The 20,629-nt window shown below is 41.3% G+C and overlaps 1 protein-coding gene across 1 annotated transcript in view; it reads left to right on the forward strand.

The window, feature by feature from the left end:
- The window catches only part of MBD2 (methyl-CpG binding domain protein 2), a 40,457-nt gene extending 25,379 nt beyond the window's left edge, over positions 1 to 15,078 (forward strand). The window contains exons 4-7 of the mRNA XM_080371959.1: positions 4,414 to 4,504; positions 5,251 to 5,428; positions 12,294 to 12,434; positions 14,605 to 15,078. Coding sequence (XP_080228085.1) covers positions 4,414 to 4,504; positions 5,251 to 5,428; positions 12,294 to 12,423 — 399 coding nt within the window. The 3' untranslated portion in view covers positions 12,424 to 12,434; positions 14,605 to 15,078. The remainder of the gene's footprint in view (positions 1 to 4,413; positions 4,505 to 5,250; positions 5,429 to 12,293; positions 12,435 to 14,604) is intronic.
- Positions 15,079 to 20,629: the final 5,551 nt, after the last annotated feature.

Here is a 20,629-nt window from a genome sequence, read left to right on the forward strand (position 1 = left end):
TCTAAATAGTAAATGGCAGAAGAAATTTGAGGTTCTTGTTTGATTTATGTAGAAACCCTCCAGGAATGTTTGAATGTTAAGAACACATATGCTTTTCTTTTAAAAATAATAGAATTGGAATGGATTTCTTTCTAGCAAAAATTTCCTGTAGGCTTCCTTGAGCTTGAGCAACTGCAAAGAGACTTTTATTTATCTAAGGAAAAGGAGCAGCTCATAATATGTTTGTAATGGTGGTTCTTGCAATAGAAAGGATAATCTATCATTTCTTTGTTGTCTGAATGAGAAATAATAGTTGCTTAGGAGATTGTGGTTTTGCAGAGATTATGGGTTAGATTATAGTTCACCATTAGTCACAAATAGCTTTTTTTGGACAAGAAACAATTATGGAGGAAGCAATATTTTATAATTCTCCAAACAAAGAACCTCAGAAGCACAGCTGTAGTACAGCTCTGCCATTATGGAGTTTCAGAACAAGGAAGTGAAAATTCTGCTACACCCTGGGGACCTTGGCATTGCATTCCTATGAGGCCTCCTTGTCACAGGAAAAAACCAGGCTTGCCCTTCGGAGAGTAAGTTTGAGAGATAAGGGATACGTTTCTTGCTCAGCAGGAGATTATTGCGTAAGAGGTCACTTTTGGCATAATGCACATTGATTAATTTCCTAGGAAATGGAGCACTTGGCTGATGGGTCTTTCTTAATCTAGAATGCTCCAAACATTAGTAAATGAAGGACCTGGGCTGTAGTTTCTTTTTGATGTGTGTTCCTTAACCACTGCTTCAAGCAAAAGTGAAATAAAGCCATTTTTCATCGTCCAGCACGATGAATACCCATAACTGAATGATGAATCGTCAGAACGATTATTCATTTTGCATTAGTAGTGAAATACCACATCAAAACAATGACAAGTCTTGAAATCCAGTTCTTCTCCCATTCCTTCCTCTGCTGGTTCCATCAGGATTCTCATTACTGAATAACAGGGTCTCATGTCTGCTAATGCTTCTTTCCTGGAGGCATGTATCTTGCTTTTCTGGCTGTACCGGTGCATCTTCAAGCTGAGAAAAGCACAGGCTGGAGAGCTCAGTCCATTTTACGAGGAAACCTCTGATGGTGAGATGCTGTAAGGTTATTATGCAGAAGGTGGCCTCTGTGGCTGGCAGTCATTTGTTGAGTTTGGCTGGCTGTATCTGCAGGCGCTTGCGTTGTGTGAGGGGCTGTTCTTTGTTTTACAAAGTCCAGCCACGCTCTATGGCTGCTGATGCAACCAAACTAGATGGGATTTGTATGAATTGCTCCTAATTTAGGAGCCTGTTTCTCTGCTTAGCTGGGCACATAGCTAAGCTTTGAACCCGAGCTTTATTTTCTCTTTTTCTATTCCCTGTCTCACTAATGATGAGAGAGTTGTAAGTTAAATGATGTAAGCTGTGTTTAGGGCTGTACCTCAGAGGCAGATATTCTGCACATCAAGACTTGCATGATCTATTTCAGTTACTTCTGCTGCTGTGGAAAGGTTGCATCTTCATCATGTAAGTGAAGTAACAGAAAAGCTGTGTCTGAATTTATATTTAGTAGTTTCCTTCCCTCTTGTCTCCATCCCTTAATAGCTATTCCTGGCGCAGCTGATAGGGAAATACTTGTCCAGATCTGGTCCAGCTCAGAATCTTCAGTAAAATCCAAGAAAAGACACAGGGCTTCAGAGAGAACTTGTAAGAACCCAGAGAGGGTTGGAAAACAAATTTCATAATAAAATTCTAGGAATGCAGTTCGTTTCTGGGCAGAAAATTAGTAGGAGTGACGTGTGCAGTCTTGGTGGCGATCTGGGGAGATGAGAATTTGAAGCACAATCATTTTGATTTGCAAATAATTATACATAATGGTGCTGGAAGCTTTGTGCTAGGAAAATGCTTTTCTTCAATCTTGTTTCAACAAGTGTGTCAAAGTGCCAGGTGCTTTCTTCTACCTGACGCTGACCTCAAAAGTCATCTGAGGTGTTGCTAGTTGTACAGACTTTTCCCTGCCTTAGCATTCAGTGCTTAAAGAGCTGAGCGAGTCCTGGTCTTGGAAGCTACACCCAATCAATACTGCACTACACTTCCCAAATCTTCTAAGCTTTCATATGCGCTGGTTGTCCTTCTTCAGGCCCTCTCTCCCACACGGGGATCTGCATTCCTAATACACCCTCTATAACCAAACCATTCTCCTGATTCCTTGTCCCTCTGCCATGTGTCCCAGTAGGGACCTGAAGAATCAAACCCCAGTAATGTTTGATTGTATTTGGTGATGCATTTGCTGCTGTAGAGCGGTTCATTTTATCCCAAATGAACAGACCTGTTCTTATGTTTACCTGTAGCATATAAAAACATGGCTTGGATTTGGGGTTGGTGGGCCTTTTGCTTATCTCTAAAAGTTGATGAAACGCAGAAGGAAAGGAGAATGCAGGGTGAATTCTTTGAACAGTGGAAAACATAAGTAAGCTTTCTAGAGACTTTGTCAAGATGGGAAGCTAACCCAGTGACAAAATACTGAATTGATAGGATTTTACTTTGACTTCATTTATCTGAATCCTGATACTGCTTTTAGAGTTCGGCTAGCGAGTTGCTGGTTTTGCCTCTGTAACAAAGGATTTCTTTAGCCTTCTAGACAGCTTTAAGGCACTGCCACTTTATCCATGGAGCTGTAAGGGCAACTGTAAGACACCTTGAGTGCTTTCTTGGGGTGGGGGCTTAGCAATAGTGGTAAACAGCAGGAGGAAATGGCTGGAGGTACTAAATATTTAACATTCAACAAGGTAACGGAGGTTCCTTGATACTCAGCTAACAATGTAGCTCAAACCTGGGTTGGAACGTTGAAAATTAATACTAGTTAAGACTGAGGAGTCAGTTTACAGGAAGCATTTGAAGTTTAAGTGGCTCTAGTAAAATGAGATGCAAGTAGCAACAGGTATTTTCAAAAAGCTGTCAAATCACGGAGATCTCAAGAGGGTGTGAAATGTAGTCAGAGTTTGTAAAAGAGTTGAAGAGCTTACTTAGGTGAACCTGTGTGGGCTTTTTAAACCACTTAGATCTAAACTCCATTATAAATGCGTCCTGTTGTCCAGAGAGGAATGCTTAAATAACTAGATCTCTATAAAATGACATAGTAATCTTCAGGCAACACAAGTGTCATTCAACTGATTTATGAAGCTGTACGGACATGTCATGGAGAGTATTGCATTTTTCTTAGTGTAACTGCACGTTTTATTTTCAGTCAGTAGTATGCTTTTAATGCTAAGGTAGATGTTCTTTGTTGTGTTTTTCTTTGTCTTTACTACCTCTGTAACTGAAAAAATGTGATTTTTTTCTGAATAAGAATCACTGATGTACAGTGATACAGTTATGATGTTGTATGACTGGCACTATAGGTTCCACAGAAGATGAAAGATGTGCTAGTGGTTTCACTTCGGGTTTTAGAGCAGGGTGTGACATTCAAAAGCCTCCTCTTAAACTACAGCTTCTGGTTACACAGCTTCCACAAAGAATTTCCTAGGAATGAGAGTTAACTGCCTGTCTAGTTTTATGTCTCAGATTTTGCAGCCATGAAAAGAAACGGGTATTTTTTTTCTTCCCCAGAAAAATAAGAAAAAGTGCAGAAAAATCAAACTATTTCTGAATGCCCTTTCCACAGGAAATTGCAGAGCTACGATCTTGCTTACCTTCTTACTAAGATTTTTTGTTCAAGGTAGCTTCCCATGGAATGGAAATCAACTTTTTAACTAGCTGTCATCACTATCTTGTTAAATAGAAAGGCCATTTTAAAAAGCAGGTGTGGCTAATCTCCAGCCCAGAACTTCAGGATGAATCTTCAGACCAGTAAGATAGGAGTGAGTAGGGAAATCTGTATCACTGGACAAAAATCTCTTAGGTCAAGAAAAAGGTTTGTGTGAGAAATGGAAGCATATTCCTAGCTAATAAACAAAGCAATAAAAAGTAAGACGAATGTGAATTTAATTCACGTATCTTACAAAAAGTGGAAAGATTTGATTCTATTTCCAGGTAAGTCAAGAGATCTATGCAGCGTCAGGAAGGGCCAGGTCATCAGGCCAGTGTAGGTCTGAAGTGGCGTAGCTGCTGACCAGCATTGGTGTTGGTGCAGCTGGACTGCTCCGGCGTGCAGAGCTGTCTCCAGGGTCTCAACACACGCTGCATAATTCTGTACAAGCAGGTTCCCCATGGCCGAAACTCCATCAGCAGATAGGATACTACCTTTCTGGTAGCTTACGTGACTGTCAGGTTGCTTGTTTTGTAAGCAGCTAGGCACTGTCTTCTATTGTTCGAATGCTATTTATTTCCATGAGCTGATTTAATTGTTTTTTTTTTTTTTATTATTATTATTATTCTAATTATTTCTCTTGAGCAGTCTTGCTTTCTCTTTTTCAGCTTTTCTGGGAGAAGAGGCTACAAGGCCTCAGTGCATCGGACGTCAGTGAACAAATCATAAAATCCATGGAGCTACCAAAAGGTCTTCAAGGTATTGTGGTCACTTGCTGCTGTTGCTTCAGATCCACAAAGTCGTTTGTGCTTAAAAAGGATGGAGTTTTTGATGCTCTTAAGTTTTCATTTTATAGTCAGATGAAGTAAACTTGAAATTGTAAGTGTTCTTTGCTGACAAAATACCTCAGTCTCCGAAACTGTCTTTATTTTTAGTTAATTTATGTAGTTAATATAAACCACACTTCAGAACTGCACTGTTATTGGTGAAAGTTGATCTAAAATATGTTCAAGTCATAGTTCAAAACTAGCAACTTTGTTACACTGCTTGGGAGATTTTCTTGGGTATGTTAGTGTTGTAAAAATCTCCAGTGTTCATTTTCCGGAATTGATTTAATACCTTGTCATGTTAAAGCAAAGGCTGTGCTGGTGTGGATTAATACCATGAAGCTGCAAAGAAACTGTTTCAGTATGTGACTGATAAGTTTATGATGTGATCATCTTGATTAAAAAATTGATGATATTTTAAGTGTTACTGGAAACAAAAAACCTAGCCAATTTTAGAAATGAGATGCTTTTTGCAATGCTGACTTAAATTTAAATGAGAACTGTGCTATTACAAAGCCATTGTTAAGAACTTGCATTTAACTGTTTTGATTATACAATCATGTATCCAGTGGCAGTTACATTATGAGTACACATAGCCTTTACAAACTGAGAAGAGCTCTGGCACTGGAAGTTACGGAGGAAATGTGAATGGTAACTCTTCGGTTATCTTTGTTTTAGGAGTTGGCCCAGGTAACAATGATGATACCCTGTTATCAGCTGTTGCCAGTGCTTTGCACACCAGTTCTGCACCTATCACGGGGCAGCTCTCTGCAGCTGTTGAGAAGAACCCAGCTGTCTGGCTTAATACATCTCAACCCCTCTGCAAAGCTTTCATAGTCACAGATGATGACATTAGGTAAGTTTCTGGAAGTCTTCAGTAAAACAAAAAGCAAGTTCCATTAAAGTAGATTCCTTCCTGGCTCAGTGCAGCCCTGGAGATAAGGGAAGCGTGAACATTTTTCTTGTACCTGTTGATTAGATCACCTGCTCGGAAAAATGAAAACGTGTTTTTTTTCTTTTGAGGCCAAAATAGTGATAGAAAATATTCCCCAAGGTATGAGTCATAATTCACGTTTTCTTTCCCAAGAGAGAGCCCTACACATTAAGCTACAGTCATAATCAGTATTGGCTTTCTTCCTTCCCTTTTCTGGTTAGGTCAAGTAAATTTATTGTTCTGGGTTAAAAAGTAAGTACTTCAACAAAGGAGAATAAGAATATCCCCCTATAGCACATAGCTTTGCAGCTAACACACCCTCTTGAAGTGGGAGATTAGGATATGGTACGAAGAGCACAGATAGATCTGTTCACATAGGGGCAAAGGTTTTGTTTTTTAATAGCTGTACTGTTAATTTTCTTTTCAAAGAAAGATTCATAATTTTTGGGGGTGCTAAAAGCAGGGGCTTCAGCACTGAATTTCAAAGTTAGGACTGAGTGAAGAGAGAGATTTCTTGTTGCACTGACTAATTGCCAGAGTGTGGCAAGACATGGGACATAAGCCTGTCATCCGATATATTTCTTTTTAGCGTTGCTTAGCATGAATCAGCATATGGGATGAACACTGCCTTTAGTATCGCATTTTTAGTTAATTCTGGATTGCATAGGGAATTTGAAGACCAAAGTTGGATCTTACAACTTGGTGCACTCAGCACCAAAGTATACTACTAACACAGTCTTTTCTAAGCCCTAGATGGCTAGCTGAAGCTTCTGCAAATCTAATGTTAAGGTATAAAATTATCCAATTCCCAGTGCTTTGCTTAGGGATTTACTTTGCTTTATTTTCTTAAACATTAACTTGAAATGCTTTCAAAAAGTAAGCTTTCTTGCTTTGTTACGAAAAGTTACAGGGCAGCATGAGAAAATTTCTTAGCACATTTGACAACATTTTTTATTTATTTGAAATAAAATTCCTTTTTTGTCTTATCAGTCATTCAGCTGTTTCGAAAAAAAGTAAATAATGAATTAGAAGTCAGTGCTGGCAACTCAGGAGGAACATGGATTCTGAACTGGAGCAGCAATACCTCTGTGAATATGCTGCCAGTTCAGTGTCTCTTCTGATTCATGACTTCCTAGGCAGCTCACCACCACCAAAACGTTCTTGGAAGTTACTTTTTTGTACTGTTTGTATGAAGCTGACTTTCATTTCAAGACCATCCAGAAAACACGAAGAAGTAGTATCAGAATACTCTTTGTATTGTTGTTATCACTAAGGAAAGCAGTACAGTTGCTTTCTGAACTTACATAGAGGTAAGGAAAGGGTTGCCATTGGGGATATCTGGTGAGGTGCCAGCATATATTCTTTTGTACTACAGATTCTTCAGGGAGATTGTTGCAGTTGTTTATATCTACTAAAATAGCTGTCAGCTTAACTCGTGTTTAACTTGAAGTATTCCTGGTCATGTAATGATGGTAAATCTCTTTCATAGTCAGGGTAAAATGCAAAATTTCCTCTTCTGGTTTAGCACATTCAGTGGGAAAACATTAAATAACCTGCTATAAATGCATGGTTAAGAAACAGCCGTGCTTCCTGATCACTAGGGACAAACGCCTATTTTTTTCTCAAGTTGTGGCATACACCTGAATAGTTCTGCACTTCTTAGTGCTAGTCCTGTGGAGGGTAAGTAGTAAAATGAGTGTGGTGTGGTTCTCTGTGGTCTTTACATCCAAATCTTAACCTCCTGAGGCAGGCTTTTAGAATTCCTTGTTAACTGTCTTCTCCCATACTGAGTCTGTGAGATCATTTCTCTTGAGACTGTGCTTTGCAGCTTCTTTCCTGACCAGCATCTGGTTATGTTCTTTGCAACTGCACTATTGAGTTGCTTTCATTTCCATGAAGGGCTAAGACTGACAACATTTACGTCTCTGCCAGATAAATGCTTTAACCAGTTTCTCTCTTTTGGGATGAACTGGGGAATGGTATCTTCTGCAAATAACAAATAGGTGGATTGTTTCTTCCAGTTATGCTTAGGTGAATGAAATTTTGCAATATATTATAAAATTCATTTTTGACTACAGCTCTGTTCTGCTTCATAGTCTAGTCTGTTATTCTTTTCAAGTGTCTCTCTCTTGAGTGGGATTTTCTAAAGCTTACAGTTTTCAGGGGATTTCTTTTCCTAAAGCATGTAAGTCGTTTCTGAAAATCCCATCTTGCAGTTTTCAACAGCCATTTGTCTTGCTCAGTCTAGGTCCTTTGCTGAGCAGCACCCAGTAAGTTTTGTTCCTGGGCTTTCTCAGCTATCTTGACATTTCAAATAGCATGGTAGTGGTACTTCTGCTTTTTCTTATGGGTAATCATAACCTGTTAAATTTACCAAAGCATAACAATTAATGTAGTACTGGTTGTAATCTGGCTGTGTCATGCTCTGCACAGTAGTGGGTAAGACAAAATAGCTGTTAATCTGTCAAAAAAGCCTGAAAGTTGTGTTTACCATGAGACAGCAATGGAGAGTAATTCAAGTTTAATGCTCTCTAAGTTTTTTTTGAATGGGTTTGATAAAGTCTGAATCTTAACCTGTATGCTTGATCCAAGCTAGTCAGCTGTAGCTTAGTTCCTCACCAGATTCCTCAATACCCTATACAAATCTCAATTTCCGTGTGGCAGACCAAAGCCACAAGAACTATAATGTGCCAGAGAAAGAAAATGAGATCGAGAGTGTTTCCATGGTCTGAGCTTTCCTCAGGAATAAGAAAATTGTAAGGTAAAGTGATGCGTGTTGCAGAGAGACAAAACCCTAAATAATCCTTATCAGTCTTTGCTATGAGATAAACTTTCTGCCCCCAGATCTAAAGACAAATTTAATACAGTGTATGTCAGGAAAGCACAGTAACTAGGCATGTGAGGCTTTCTATAATTACCATTTAGAATAGGCTGTCTTAACAGTGGTTAATTTCTGCTGAGATGGGAGGAGGAGATGGGAAAGATGTGTTGGCGAGGTGTATGTGTGTGAGGGAGTTAGCAGATGCCCCTAAACCTGAGTTTAATATAATACAAGAAATAACAGTCAACATAATTCTCCTTTCAGCAGTGCATCTCAGACCTGGTTGGTGGAAGACTTCTGTAATGCCTGCTGCTGAGAAGCTCTAGAGTATTTTTTTCATAAAAACAGAGTACATATTACTATAAGCACTTACGGTGATGGTTCTTGATTAGAGTGTCTCCAAAAAATACTTTATTTGAATGTGCTGGAAGAGCCGGAAAAGGAATATTACCCCCCCCCGACACAAAGGGAGGTAGAGCTGATGTTCAGACAAGCACAAGTTGGTTCTGTGGATTTTTCCCATCTAATCTGAACCCATTTTTTATGTTGATGACAGAGTAGATATTGCTGTGCCAGCACATAAGGACCTAAATCAAATGGAGCCTAAATAGATTTAGCAATATAAAAAAATGGTGGGAGAAGCCAGAGGGGAGGTTGGCACAGTATTGTAGTGAGATTCCATACAGTAGTGTGGAATCACACGTCTTTAAAGCATACACACATCAGTTAGTTCTGTGGGCTGAGAAGAGTACAAGTAGTGAGGACAAATAAAATCATGCTAAGCAGAAGGAAATCATCTGAATGCAGTGCTAGACACAGTCCTGTTGTGTCAAGCAGTTCTCCCCTGAAAATATGGTTGGAATTGGAATTAGAGGCTTTGTGAATTTCTGTGTTAGGAATAGTGTCTTTAATTTTAGCTTGCTTTCGAAGACAGTAGTTCTTAAACTAAAGGATGAGGCTTGTGTCTTGCTGGGAGGAAGGCTGAAAAGCGCATGTGGCCGGGGAGCTGCTTAGCAGCAAGTGATGCAGCTGGGGAGGTGAGAAGGATCAGCACAGGCTGCAGGATGGTGCCAGGGAGCCATGGAGGTGAAGGGCTGAGGGCTGGTAGGAAAAAGTGGGCACTTGTGTGTGGCTGCCTTCCCTGGCAGTGTTGCTAACCCTGCTGACTTAATGGGCTGAAGTATTTTTACTTAATACTATCGTGATAAACTAGCATAAGAAGTCACATGAGTCAAATTGAATGGAGCTACTCCTAAGCCCTAGAGTTTTATTTAGTGTTAAAGATGAGCACTTCTTATTAGTAGTGTTTTCTTGCTGTTGGTTCTTAAACATTTGCTCTTGGTAGTTCCTGTGCTTTAAAAATCATATTACTTGTATAAAGAGCTATGTTTTTAATACTTAAAAACTGTTTGCTAGAAGACCAGACTCTTCAGGACCGGGAGTGTTGTGAATTATTTTTTGGTTACTGCTCCTTGGGAGATCAATTACCTGGCTGAAAATCTGGAAATGAGATAACTGGTGAAAGCTATGTCTTCCCGTGAGTTTGGGAAGCAAGACCTAGGAGTAACTTCTGGAGAAGGTCACGTATACCATGAATAGGGAACTTGGGCCCTTAGTAACAGAAGCTGGTCCAAGATGGAGAAAACTGGCTGTCACTTCTGTGTATTGTGAGAGTTAAATACTCTGGTTCTATGTCCGAGGTGGTAGGAAGGGGCTTGTCACATCAGGATAATGATTTCGAAATTGAAGACAGGCTGAGGTTATGCATGTGTTTTTCAAAACTTCATCAGTATAGTGAAGTGCATTTAAAAGAAGATCTCAAATAAGGAGCCTAATGAGGTGATAAAGCTTATGATTGTTTTGTGCCCAGCTCCCCAAAGTTGATATATAAGATACTTTGCTGGCCTTTATGTCAGATTCCATGCCTGAACACCAGACCCATTGAGGAGCAAAGCAGGGAATGACCTTGTAGCCACAAGGAAGAAGGAAAAGGTGTTCCAGAATAACTTCTTGTGTGCTTTCTGTGAAGTGCATTCTGTGATACACATTTAGGTTATGAAATATTCACAGCCTGGAAGGGGCCTCCTTTCTCTCCCACCTCAGCTGTTCGTGGCTCAATTCAGGTTACTGAGTGGGCAAGGTTACCGAAATGCCCTGTGACTTTTTTGACAAAGGGAGGATTGCTGATTTCCCATATCTTCACTGGCTATGTGATACTTCAGGGCTTTTCCAGGAGATACACTTAAAACTCCCAGTGACCAGAACCGTGTTCAAGGAAAATTTACCTTTCATTCTTAATCCATTCTGTGTAAGAGTAGGGAAGTGTCCTTCCTGTGTTTTAATTTACTGGAATTTTCTTTGCACTCTAATGGAAAGCTTTATAAAGATACTCTAGCAGCTTTCTTCTTCTGATTTGATCATTTAGGCACTTTTTAAAAAATGTTGTTGTTACATGCTCGTAGTTACCGTCATAGCTCAAATTAGCCCTGAGTAAGGAACCACCAGGAATCAAGGGAAGGGATCTGCTGGTGTCAGTGGCTGTAGTCTGAAGCCTGTTGCAATGGAGTTTGTAGGTTGGGGATTGTGGAAAGATCCCACTGTCGTGAAGCCAAAAAGGGGACAAATAAATTATACTTCAACTATTTATTTTCCAGTGTGCAGTGTATTCCAACAGTGTGATGGTGACAAGTTTTTAGTACTGATTTATTTTTTTTTAATTGTATTTCAGTTCATGTGTGTTCTTGGAATCACTTTCATTCAATTAAGAAGTACTGAATTTGCTTCCCTAAACTTTTATTTCTCCTTTGTCACAGGTTCTGCAAAAGATAAGGTATCTTTGGTTTTGTTCAGTTCTCTGCCCCAGGGTTTGAAAGATCACTCTAGGCATTGAAAGTTAACAGCTCTGGGACAGTAAGCTGTGTACTGAAGATAGAAAACAAGGATAGAAAACACCTGGAAGATAGAAGACATGCTCTGTACTGAGCTGCTACCTTGTTTTGTTGGTGTTTTTTGGTTTTTTTTTAATTCTTTTTGCTATCTCTGTAAGCAGACAGCCTCCTCTGAAGTACTTAGGGAGGGCTGGTAGTGGTTGCAGCTGTAGAACTGAATAGCCTCAGAGGCTGGTGCTCCTCAGAGGCTTCTGGCTTCTGTGGAGGTCATGGGATATCACTCCTGCTCTTCTAGGATCTGATGTTCTTTGTATCTGTCCTGCCGTCCTGAATAGCCACAGGGAGTTTGTGGCACTAATGAATGTTTTCCTGTGCCTGCTTCTGATGAGTTCTTGCCATTTGTAAGTGTGTATTTTGTTTAAAGGTTTTCTTTTTCGGAAAACATAAATTGATAGAACAAGTGAATTGTCATGTAAAAAACACCCTGGGTCTGATACAAAATTTGTGTTCTCTGGGGAAAACCTGGAAAGAGGACTTCTTGTAACATTTGAAAGCTAGATACTACCTTCTAAACTAAACAATGATTCAAAATATCTTAAATTTGTGTTGATATTGAGGTAGTATTTTTGAATTAACTTTCCCCAGGGAAACAAACCTTTGTTTCAGCAGAAGCTGCTGCCATCTTAAATGCATCACTGACTAGCAGATAAGACTGAATAGATAGGTAAAAGTAATTAAATAGATAAATGGAAAGAGTAATTAAATGGAATCAGTGAAGGTCCTTGAGGTTCTTCCTCTGCACACGATGCTCCACGCCGGTCAGTGTTTAAGAGGCATTTGTACAATACCCTTAATAAGATGCTTTAACTTTTGGTCAGCCCTGGAGGGGTCAGGTACTTGCACTAGACAATCATTGTAGGTCCCTTCTGACTGGAACTATTTTTTCGTATTCTGTTCCAAGTTAAAATAAAAGTTGAAAAGCCAATCCTGAGCCATTTATGCAAGTATTATGCTCCCAGCCTAATAGTATACTTGAAGGAGTGACGTTTCTGTGCCTTCTTCCCTTTTCTCCTTTCAGAAAACAAGAAGAGCGGGTGCAACAAGTGCGTAAAAAACTGGAGGAAGCACTAATGGCAGACATTTTGTCACGAGCAGCTGATACAACGAAAGATATAGATGTAGAAATGGATAATGGAGATGAAGCATAAAAAGAAATCAGGTGAGTCAGTTCTCCTGGGGGCACAAGGACATTTACCTGTCTCAGCTGCTGGCAGTGCCTGGGCAGTCAGTCGGTGGACAGTAGTGCATCACACACCAGCAGTCCTGCTTTCTCCTCCCAAGGCGATAGCTGCCTTGCTGGTGATAGCAGCAGATATCTGATAGCAGCAGAGCGCTAGGGTGATTTTGCATCTGTAGACATGAACATCCTCACAGTAAATGCTACACAGATCACCTGGGAGGAAAAAACCAGTGTTTTTCATCCTCCACAGCAAAGACCCAGTCTTTAGAAATGATTGCAGGTGTGTTTTCTGGCACTTAATACTTGTTGTGAAACTGGGGTAAACCAATCAAAGTAACCGGCCTTTTTCTGTTTGGCAAAATTTAATTTCATAAAATTGCATAACAAGTTCCTGAAACTTTTCTATTTATTTTTAAATGGATAATAGCACTACCAATTAATTTCCCAAGGACATATTCTTGTGTCTTATACCTGTTTTCAATAGTGATCTGTGGGTTTGCCAAACTTTCTCTAAAAAATGTTATTTTTTTGTAATCATCTGCAGAAGAATGGTAATTCATCCTCTTGTTTCCATTGAGTGCCTAGTGCTCATTTATGAAAGTGCACAGCTTTAAGATCTGACCTTTTCATAAGCAGTTAGCTGAAGTTTTAACAACTAAGAATTCTGTCTGGAGATGGTTGTGTGATTTTAAAGGACTTAATTTCATTTTTTTGTTATGAAGTTACTACCCACAAGGGGAAAGAATATATGTATTTCCTATTTGGCAGGTACAAAGAAGTTCACTTTTATACAGCTATGAATATTGTGGTAACCTGTAGATGTAGGATGGAAGTTTCCAGGCTGTGACCTGCTTTAGCAAGGCTGCAGAGCATTCATACTGGTATTTGACCCATAGCACAGAATGCTAATTACAAAAGAAGGGTGTAAGCCGATAAGATTTGCAACCATCAGCCAGGTATTATTTTGCACTTGGTATCCGGACTGGACACCAGGTTACTGCTTCAGATACACGGGTGTGTTGCTTGAGTAAATTCTTATAATTAGAAACAAAAAGTATTTATAATGTACCCACCGGCCCCTGAATACTCGTGTTTCTAATGCGCAGTCATTTTTATTACTTACAATGTCCATGCAACATAATTTTGATCTTTAAGTTGTGGACAAGAGCTATTTGCCAGTGTTGTTTACCAGCCAGTTAACCAGGCTGGTAATCTTGATGTTTTCCAGGCTACTAGAATCTTTTAATTACTCTAAATTATAGCTATTTACTCTTAAAGTCTTAATCCTTGAGTGTTTCTCCTATAAAACTCTACTTATGGATAACTTTAAAGGAAGGCAAGAAAGAACATTGTTTGAAGATGTGACATTTCAAACCTTTGCCATTTTAGAATTGAACTGTTGTTTTGAATTTTTTAAATTTAGCATAAAATACTTTTTTTCCAATGGAATCATAAAGCCGTTTGTAGAAGTGAATCATAAAGCTGTTTGTAGAAGTGATTCTTTTTGCACTGGTACTGTGGTTCTCTGCAGAAATCAGGTGGAGCGGTAGACCTTGAGTTTCATCAACTTGTGAACTCATCACCTATTTACGTGTACATAGCTAGTGTCCATGCAAATGAACACGTGTTGGCTATGTTCTATAAAACTGCTTTTTTTCTGCCTTACTGGGTTTAATTAGAGACTTCAACAAGATTTTTGGGTAAGTTTTAATGTACAATAGCTTGAAAGATGCAAGTTGGTGTTGTTTTTTTTTTCTTTAGACATACTAATGTTCCAATATGATCTTTTTGTATTGAGAAACTTTTCCTGTACGTGTTATGCTGTATTTAAAAAGAAGAATTCAGAAAGTGATGTAAGGCCTGGGTAATGTGCCAGGAGGCTGTGTGGTGCAAGAGACTGGATGTTAAAAGCACGTTATGTATGCGAGTTGTGCTTAATGAAAAACTAACCAGGCATCTGCGGGACTCTTAACAATTGAGCAGCTACTTACCTGGTATTAATTTTTTGTTACCCACTTATGAATTATTTGTGGTGCGATCTTAATATGGAGCTGAAACAGAGCTGTAGCTGCTCCAACAAAGTCGTTCTAATTGCTGCAACCATCAGCCTGTACTTTTCCAAAAGGGGTTATTTCTTTCTCTTTTACAGGTACTTCTAACTGACTTATCCTAGGAGGAACTTCCGAAAAGACAGAGGCACTTTCTCCTTCGGTCTTTCGTTACAAGAAGAAATGGACCCATGCACATTTATATAGCTTTCTAATAGCATTAAAACCAATGCCTTTTTTAGACTCCTATTTTTGATGTATATATCTTATTTGAAAAGCAACTTTATTTTGTGTCCTATGACTCTAAAGTCCTTTTTTAAGTATCAAACGTTACCCTTAATCTAAAGCTGAGCTTTTGATGCCAGGTTGCAAACCTACTGGAATTATATTGCCTGTACTAAAAATTTGTTTTTCCTGTGGTTTTTGGTAAGAATGGATCAGGAGAACAGAATGATTTCCCAATTAAAGATTATTGTGACTCTGTATATAAACAGATTTTTATACCTATGGGTGAAAACACCTGTACATTCTTCCGTCATCACTGTAAAGATAAATAAATGATTATATTCCAAGCAGTTGAAAAGCTGTTGTGTTATGGATAGAGTCGGTGTCCCTGCTTATATTTCAGTGTTCCCTGGGCCAGACAGCGGGTCAGCTGGGAGAGGCGTTTATCCACAAGTACTGTCTTTGCCCAGAGCACTGCCTCAGGAAATCTGTCAGAACTCGGTAGCAGGCATGGATTTTTCAGCCAAGGTGAAGTACAATTGTGTATTTCCTCTGAGAAAGATGACTGCTAAAAATAAGTAGCCAGCATGACTCGACAGAGTTCTGCTTTGAGGTCGAAGTGTGACTGTTGAGAAAAAAGTGTCTTCAGCGCAGTTTGTGGCAGGTGCCCAAACTTGGGCTTGTTTCTGTCTACCTAGACAAAGCAGGGAGGACATCAGGGTGGCCTAGGGCACTGCAAGGGTTGTTGTGAAGTGAGTTGGGGCTTGCACAGTTAATCAGAAAACTGAGAAATAATCAAAAAAGCCGAGCAGGTTTGCTTCACTTCCCTAAAGCCTTAAAAATTAAATTGCCTGGCAGGTCAGAGTGGTTCCAAGATTAGGAGAACGTCTGTTTTTCCAGGATGTGCAGGCAGAGCATTACACCTCCTGCTGTATGCGCATTGCAACATTCCATTCTGATTTTCCTTCCAGCAGGGATGTGTTCACACGCTGCTTTATGTTGAACTGTTTGGTAACAAATACGATTTACAACTCATGCATGTTGTTTAGTTGCTACAGTTCCCTTCCTCAGTCACTGGGATTCCTCCTCCTGTCTCTTGGCTGGTCCTCATCGAGGATGTAAAGCAAACCCTTAAAGGAGCCCACGTGAAATAACTAGTATTTAACGTGAGATCAGCAGTTTAGGTCAGGGTCCTCAAATGAAGGAAGATCCAAACAGGTTCCACCATCTTCTGTTTGTAGTTCTTCCCTGGAGACGCTGGAGGCTGCTGAGCAGAGAGGTGAGCCTGCGACCACCGCTCACCCAGGTCTCACCCCCGTGGTTGGTTGGATTTTGCTTACATTACCTGCCTTAACATTTTGTCCTCGGAGAAACTCAAATAGGTTCTAAATTAGGCCTTGTAGCTGTTGAATACCATATTTATAGTGCATTTTGTGCCTGGAAGTGGCTGCATTCCATCTGTGTGGGTAGCTGCAGACCTGGATACTGTGCGTACTATGGGTACTTGCGTACCATGGCTGTGCACATACTCTGCTTGCAGGAGCAGACCAGCGTGATTCACTGGGCACATTTAAAGAGAAATTAAAATGATCTTTAAATCTGAAGCAGCCTCTTTAATACAACCGAAACAGCATCAGATACTCTCTATAAAGCAGTTCGATTATATAACTTGTTCTGTGCGTTCTCAGGGAGGTGGAATTATTTCTAGGGCAGCAGAATGCGCAGCTCACCCTTCTTCTTCTTCTTTTGTGCTTTTGCTGGAGGTTAAGTCCAAAAGCCAGCTTGAGAAAAGCCTTGGTGCAGAATACATCGCTACCTTCTAGAAAAAAGTGTAAGCCGTGTAATGGAGCGAATGTCACTGACACTGTGTGCCCTCCAGAGAACCCTCAGAACAGCATCTTTGCAAAGGACTGGGTGTTAGGGATGCACGAGAGGTTTTGGTGCGTGAGTATGCTTCACCTTTCCCATCACGTCTCTTTTGAGGCAGCTGTTGCTTAAAAATAATGCAATAATCTTGTGGGGGTGCTAAAATTCTCTGCTAAAATACACCTCAGTGAAATGAGCATCTGCTTTTTCATTGACTTTAGAAGAACCTAGGCACAAGGTTTCCTTTTTATATCTGTACTGGAAGGACTGGCTTTTTCCTAGCTTTTCTGTCAAAAGTTTAATGACTTCTCCATTAAAGCTGAGCTGGCTTTGTCAATGCGTGACTGGTTGCATCCTCCATGAGCTTCCAGCGCTAGCAGCTTGGTTCAGGTGCGTCACGCAGCTTTGGATGAGAGGTCCACATCCCATGTTCAAACCTGCAGTCACGTGCTGGTCCTGCAATTGATTGAATGCTTACAACCGCGTAGTCTAAACTGGAAATCTGCTTTAAAAAGGGATGTGTGGCAACAGATTGTCCGGGAGTGGGTAGGGGTGGTACCTATTTTTTCCAATGAGATACCAGTACGTTGTCTGGACAAGAAGTCCAGGCACCTGCAGCATCTCAGGTGGCTGCTTGTCCCCAGGTTTCCCTAGGGGAATCTTAGACATTCCCCAATTTGTGCAACAAAGTCATAGTGAAATAGAATCATCATCGAATGGTAGAAGGGTTTGGGTCAGGAGGGACCTTAAAGCCCACCCAGTCCCACCCCATCCCCCCAGCCCAGGTGGCTCCAAGCCCCAGCCTGGCCTTGGGTGCTGCTGGGGATGGAGCACCCACAGCTCCGGGCGTTCCGCTCGTGCTGCACCCACCCCGACCTGCCTCCCCGAGCCCTGCAGGAGCCAGACTGGGCAGCAGGTGGGAGAAAAAGCAGGAAAATGATGGAAGGGGCACTTTTCCCTCGCCATCCCCTGCAATCCCTTTCCCACCGCCGGTAAAACGCCGCTGCGATGGAGGCAATTGGGGCCGAAGCCTCTAGAGGTCGGTGCAGCTCAACCCATGCCCGCGTCCCGGGCCGCGCGGGCAGCACTCACCGCGGGCATCCAACGGGCAGCGCTTCTGCCAGCCCTGCCTGCAGCACTGCCAGTACCCCCCCCACCGGCATGGAATCCACTTAAGACGAGCCTGTGGATCGGGAGAGAGATCTGGGGAGTAAAATACTCTTTTTTCCCCTTCTGTCCCCCTTCTTTCCCCCTTCCCTTTCCCCCCCTCCCTTTTTCCCCCCTCCCTTTTTTTCTTCTTTTTTTTATCCTGTCCACAGGCAGGCAGAGCACCCGGAGAAACAGGGCAGGGATAGCTGCTCCCAGGGGTGGCCGGTGGAGAAGTACCTGCAGCGATACCTGCAGACAGATGTGTTGACCACCCCTATTTTCCAGTATTTTCCAGTATTACGGCTGTCTGATTGTTGTGACCTGTGTACTGACTATTCTGGGACATGCCGCCTAAATCCAGCTGTGGAAATGAAGCTGTAAGCCCACTGTAGCATCACTCTGTGGGCTGTGGTCTTAAGTCCGAGGTGGGAAAGCTGGCAAGCGGTTCCTTACACAAGCATCCATGGAGGAGGGAGGACGGTTGGTAGGTGGTCAGATATGCCAAAGGCTTCAGCTCTGGGCTTAAATGTCCCCCATTCCACTGAAATTCCACTGAAGGACCTTGGCCCTTTGGTGAATTTGATGCAAAGTACCTTGAAGTCTAAAAATAGAGGCATTTGGAGAAATAGAAGGCTTTACCGTTTCCATTATATTTACTGCGGTGCACAGGGAGGCTGATTCACAGCCTTTTGAAACCAGGGAGAAAAAAAATAAATCTGTTGCCTCTAAACAAAGTCAGCTGAGGTTATTTCTGAAGTCGTTGCAAAGCGAAGCAGTTCTGATTTAAATCAAGCCAACCTGCGCTCTTCGGCATCCCCCTTCACAGCCTTCCCACGGCTCCCAGGGCCATAGAAGCTCCCGGGGCAGGGGTGAGAGGGTGATGAAACCAGCCACAAACACTTTAATTTGTTACACTAACAATTAAAAAAATATTAATTGCACATTAAATCCGAACCAGAATAAGAATAAAATGTAACAACATTCAAAACCTGCTCAGGCAACTGCCCTTCTTTGCACTGTGACTGTGTAACAGGATGGGTGGCCGGGATTTAGGCGGATTTTAATCATTTCATTGACACGTCCAGTTGGAAGGAGCCCCTGCAACGCATCTGTGCTGCTGCAGGAGGTGTATTTCATTTGCTTTTTTAGTTTGCAGGGAGCTGCAGAAATCGGAATGTCCTGGCAGCCGGTATTCCACGGTCTGCTGAGGTTCTCAGGAATTCAGCTGCAGCCAAGCCAAGGCCACCAAAGGAACTGATGCACTGTCTTATGCTCACTGTATTTTAAAGGGTAAGTGCTTAATATTTTCTGACAACCAAAGTCTTTGCTGAGCCTCTGCAAACAGATTTAACTGCTTGGTAAGTAAAGTGAAATGTTAGGGAAAAATCACGTGGAGCAGACCCACAATGAAAATATATTTTTCTTGCTTGAGAAATAGGCGTTCTGCTCCAAAATTTTTGTTTCCAGGTGGCTTTGCCCTTTTAAAAGTTTAACCCACCTAAATTAAAAGATGACTTTTCTGCTGAACAAAGAATATTTGGTTAAAAATACCCAAATGAATTGTGTGGTACCTCCAAATCTCTCCTCTCTTTTACTCAATGCTGTTTATCCAACTCTAAGCAAATTCACGGACTCAGTCATCCTAAACCTACGTGTGAAAGGCTCTCCTGCTTTGGGCTGGGTTTGTTTTCGTACCCATACAGCTTTCCATGCTTCTGCTGATAGATTGTCATAAACAAAACAGGGTAAAGATTTTTCGTCTATAAATGTTGGGGGCTTTTTTTCTGTTTAAAAGTATTTTTTTTTCCTGTTCAGTTATTCTTCTGTAATTTTGTGGTACTTACCTTCCCTAAAACTTCCAGCAATCACCGCAGCTTAGCCAGAGAGACTGTGCACCTTCTTACAACGACCTAAGGACCAAGGAATTGGTTCTGTGATTTACAAATATTAGAGGAAAATAAGCCCCTGGGGAGCAAGCACACCTTGTGCATCAGACCTCTTGCCTGACCCCGTCAGCGGTTCCGGGTCCCACCCTCCGCTGCACCCCCACAGCTCCCTTCCAGGTACCCCGTGGTGATGTGGGTCATTTTTTACTTGATAGCTGCTCATGCAGCTGAATTAGAACTGGGATAGTAACCAAAGCAGGGAATGGCATTAGCATGAGGCTGAAGAAGGTGTGATTCCCACACGTTTCCCTCTGGCACTGCCCCGCCTGCATGCCAAAATGCCCTCGGAAAAGTTTCAGGCTGAGGGACAAGTTCGAGCCTACCCACACCGTCTCCTGCAGATGAAATAATGTTTATTGCAGCGTGAAATGATATAAAACAAATTTCTGAGCGCATGCGCAGCTCAGAAGATAACCTTTACCAGTCTAGGTTTGCTTCATCTCTTTTGTAAATAAATAATAAAAAAAATAAAACGAGTCTTCTCATACTTATATAATGAACAGCCATCTCATACATATCCTTGTACAGGGTGTGAAAGAAATATTTCTGAAATCATGTGCTGACAGATGACAAACTGCCAGCACCCAAGCTGTTATGAACTGTTTTAGCACGTACTCATTCTCTGTGAATGAGGCTTAAAACAGAAGTATTGATTCCTGTCTCCAGACAGATTTTAGTCTCTGAATGATTATATTGACATTTGTCTCAGGGGGAATTTGTAGTAAAAAATATCAGCATAAGATACTCCCTAGCATCTCTTCCCCAGTCTCACGTCCCTGCCGTGGCCCTTAACTGCCTTTCCTGGTAAGTTAATTGTTGTGTAGAGAGAAAGTTGATCACCTTTCAGCCAGACCACCTTGCTGGAGGTTGGAGAAGGTGAGTGGGGTGGGCTGGTGGGTCACTGGTTGGTTCGGGGTCACCTGCTGCCTGCAGAAGGTGG

Source organism: Falco punctatus, assembly GCF_963210335.1.
Source record: "Falco punctatus genome assembly, chromosome: Z".
Lineage (NCBI taxonomy): Eukaryota > Metazoa > Chordata > Aves > Falconiformes > Falconidae > Falco > Falco punctatus.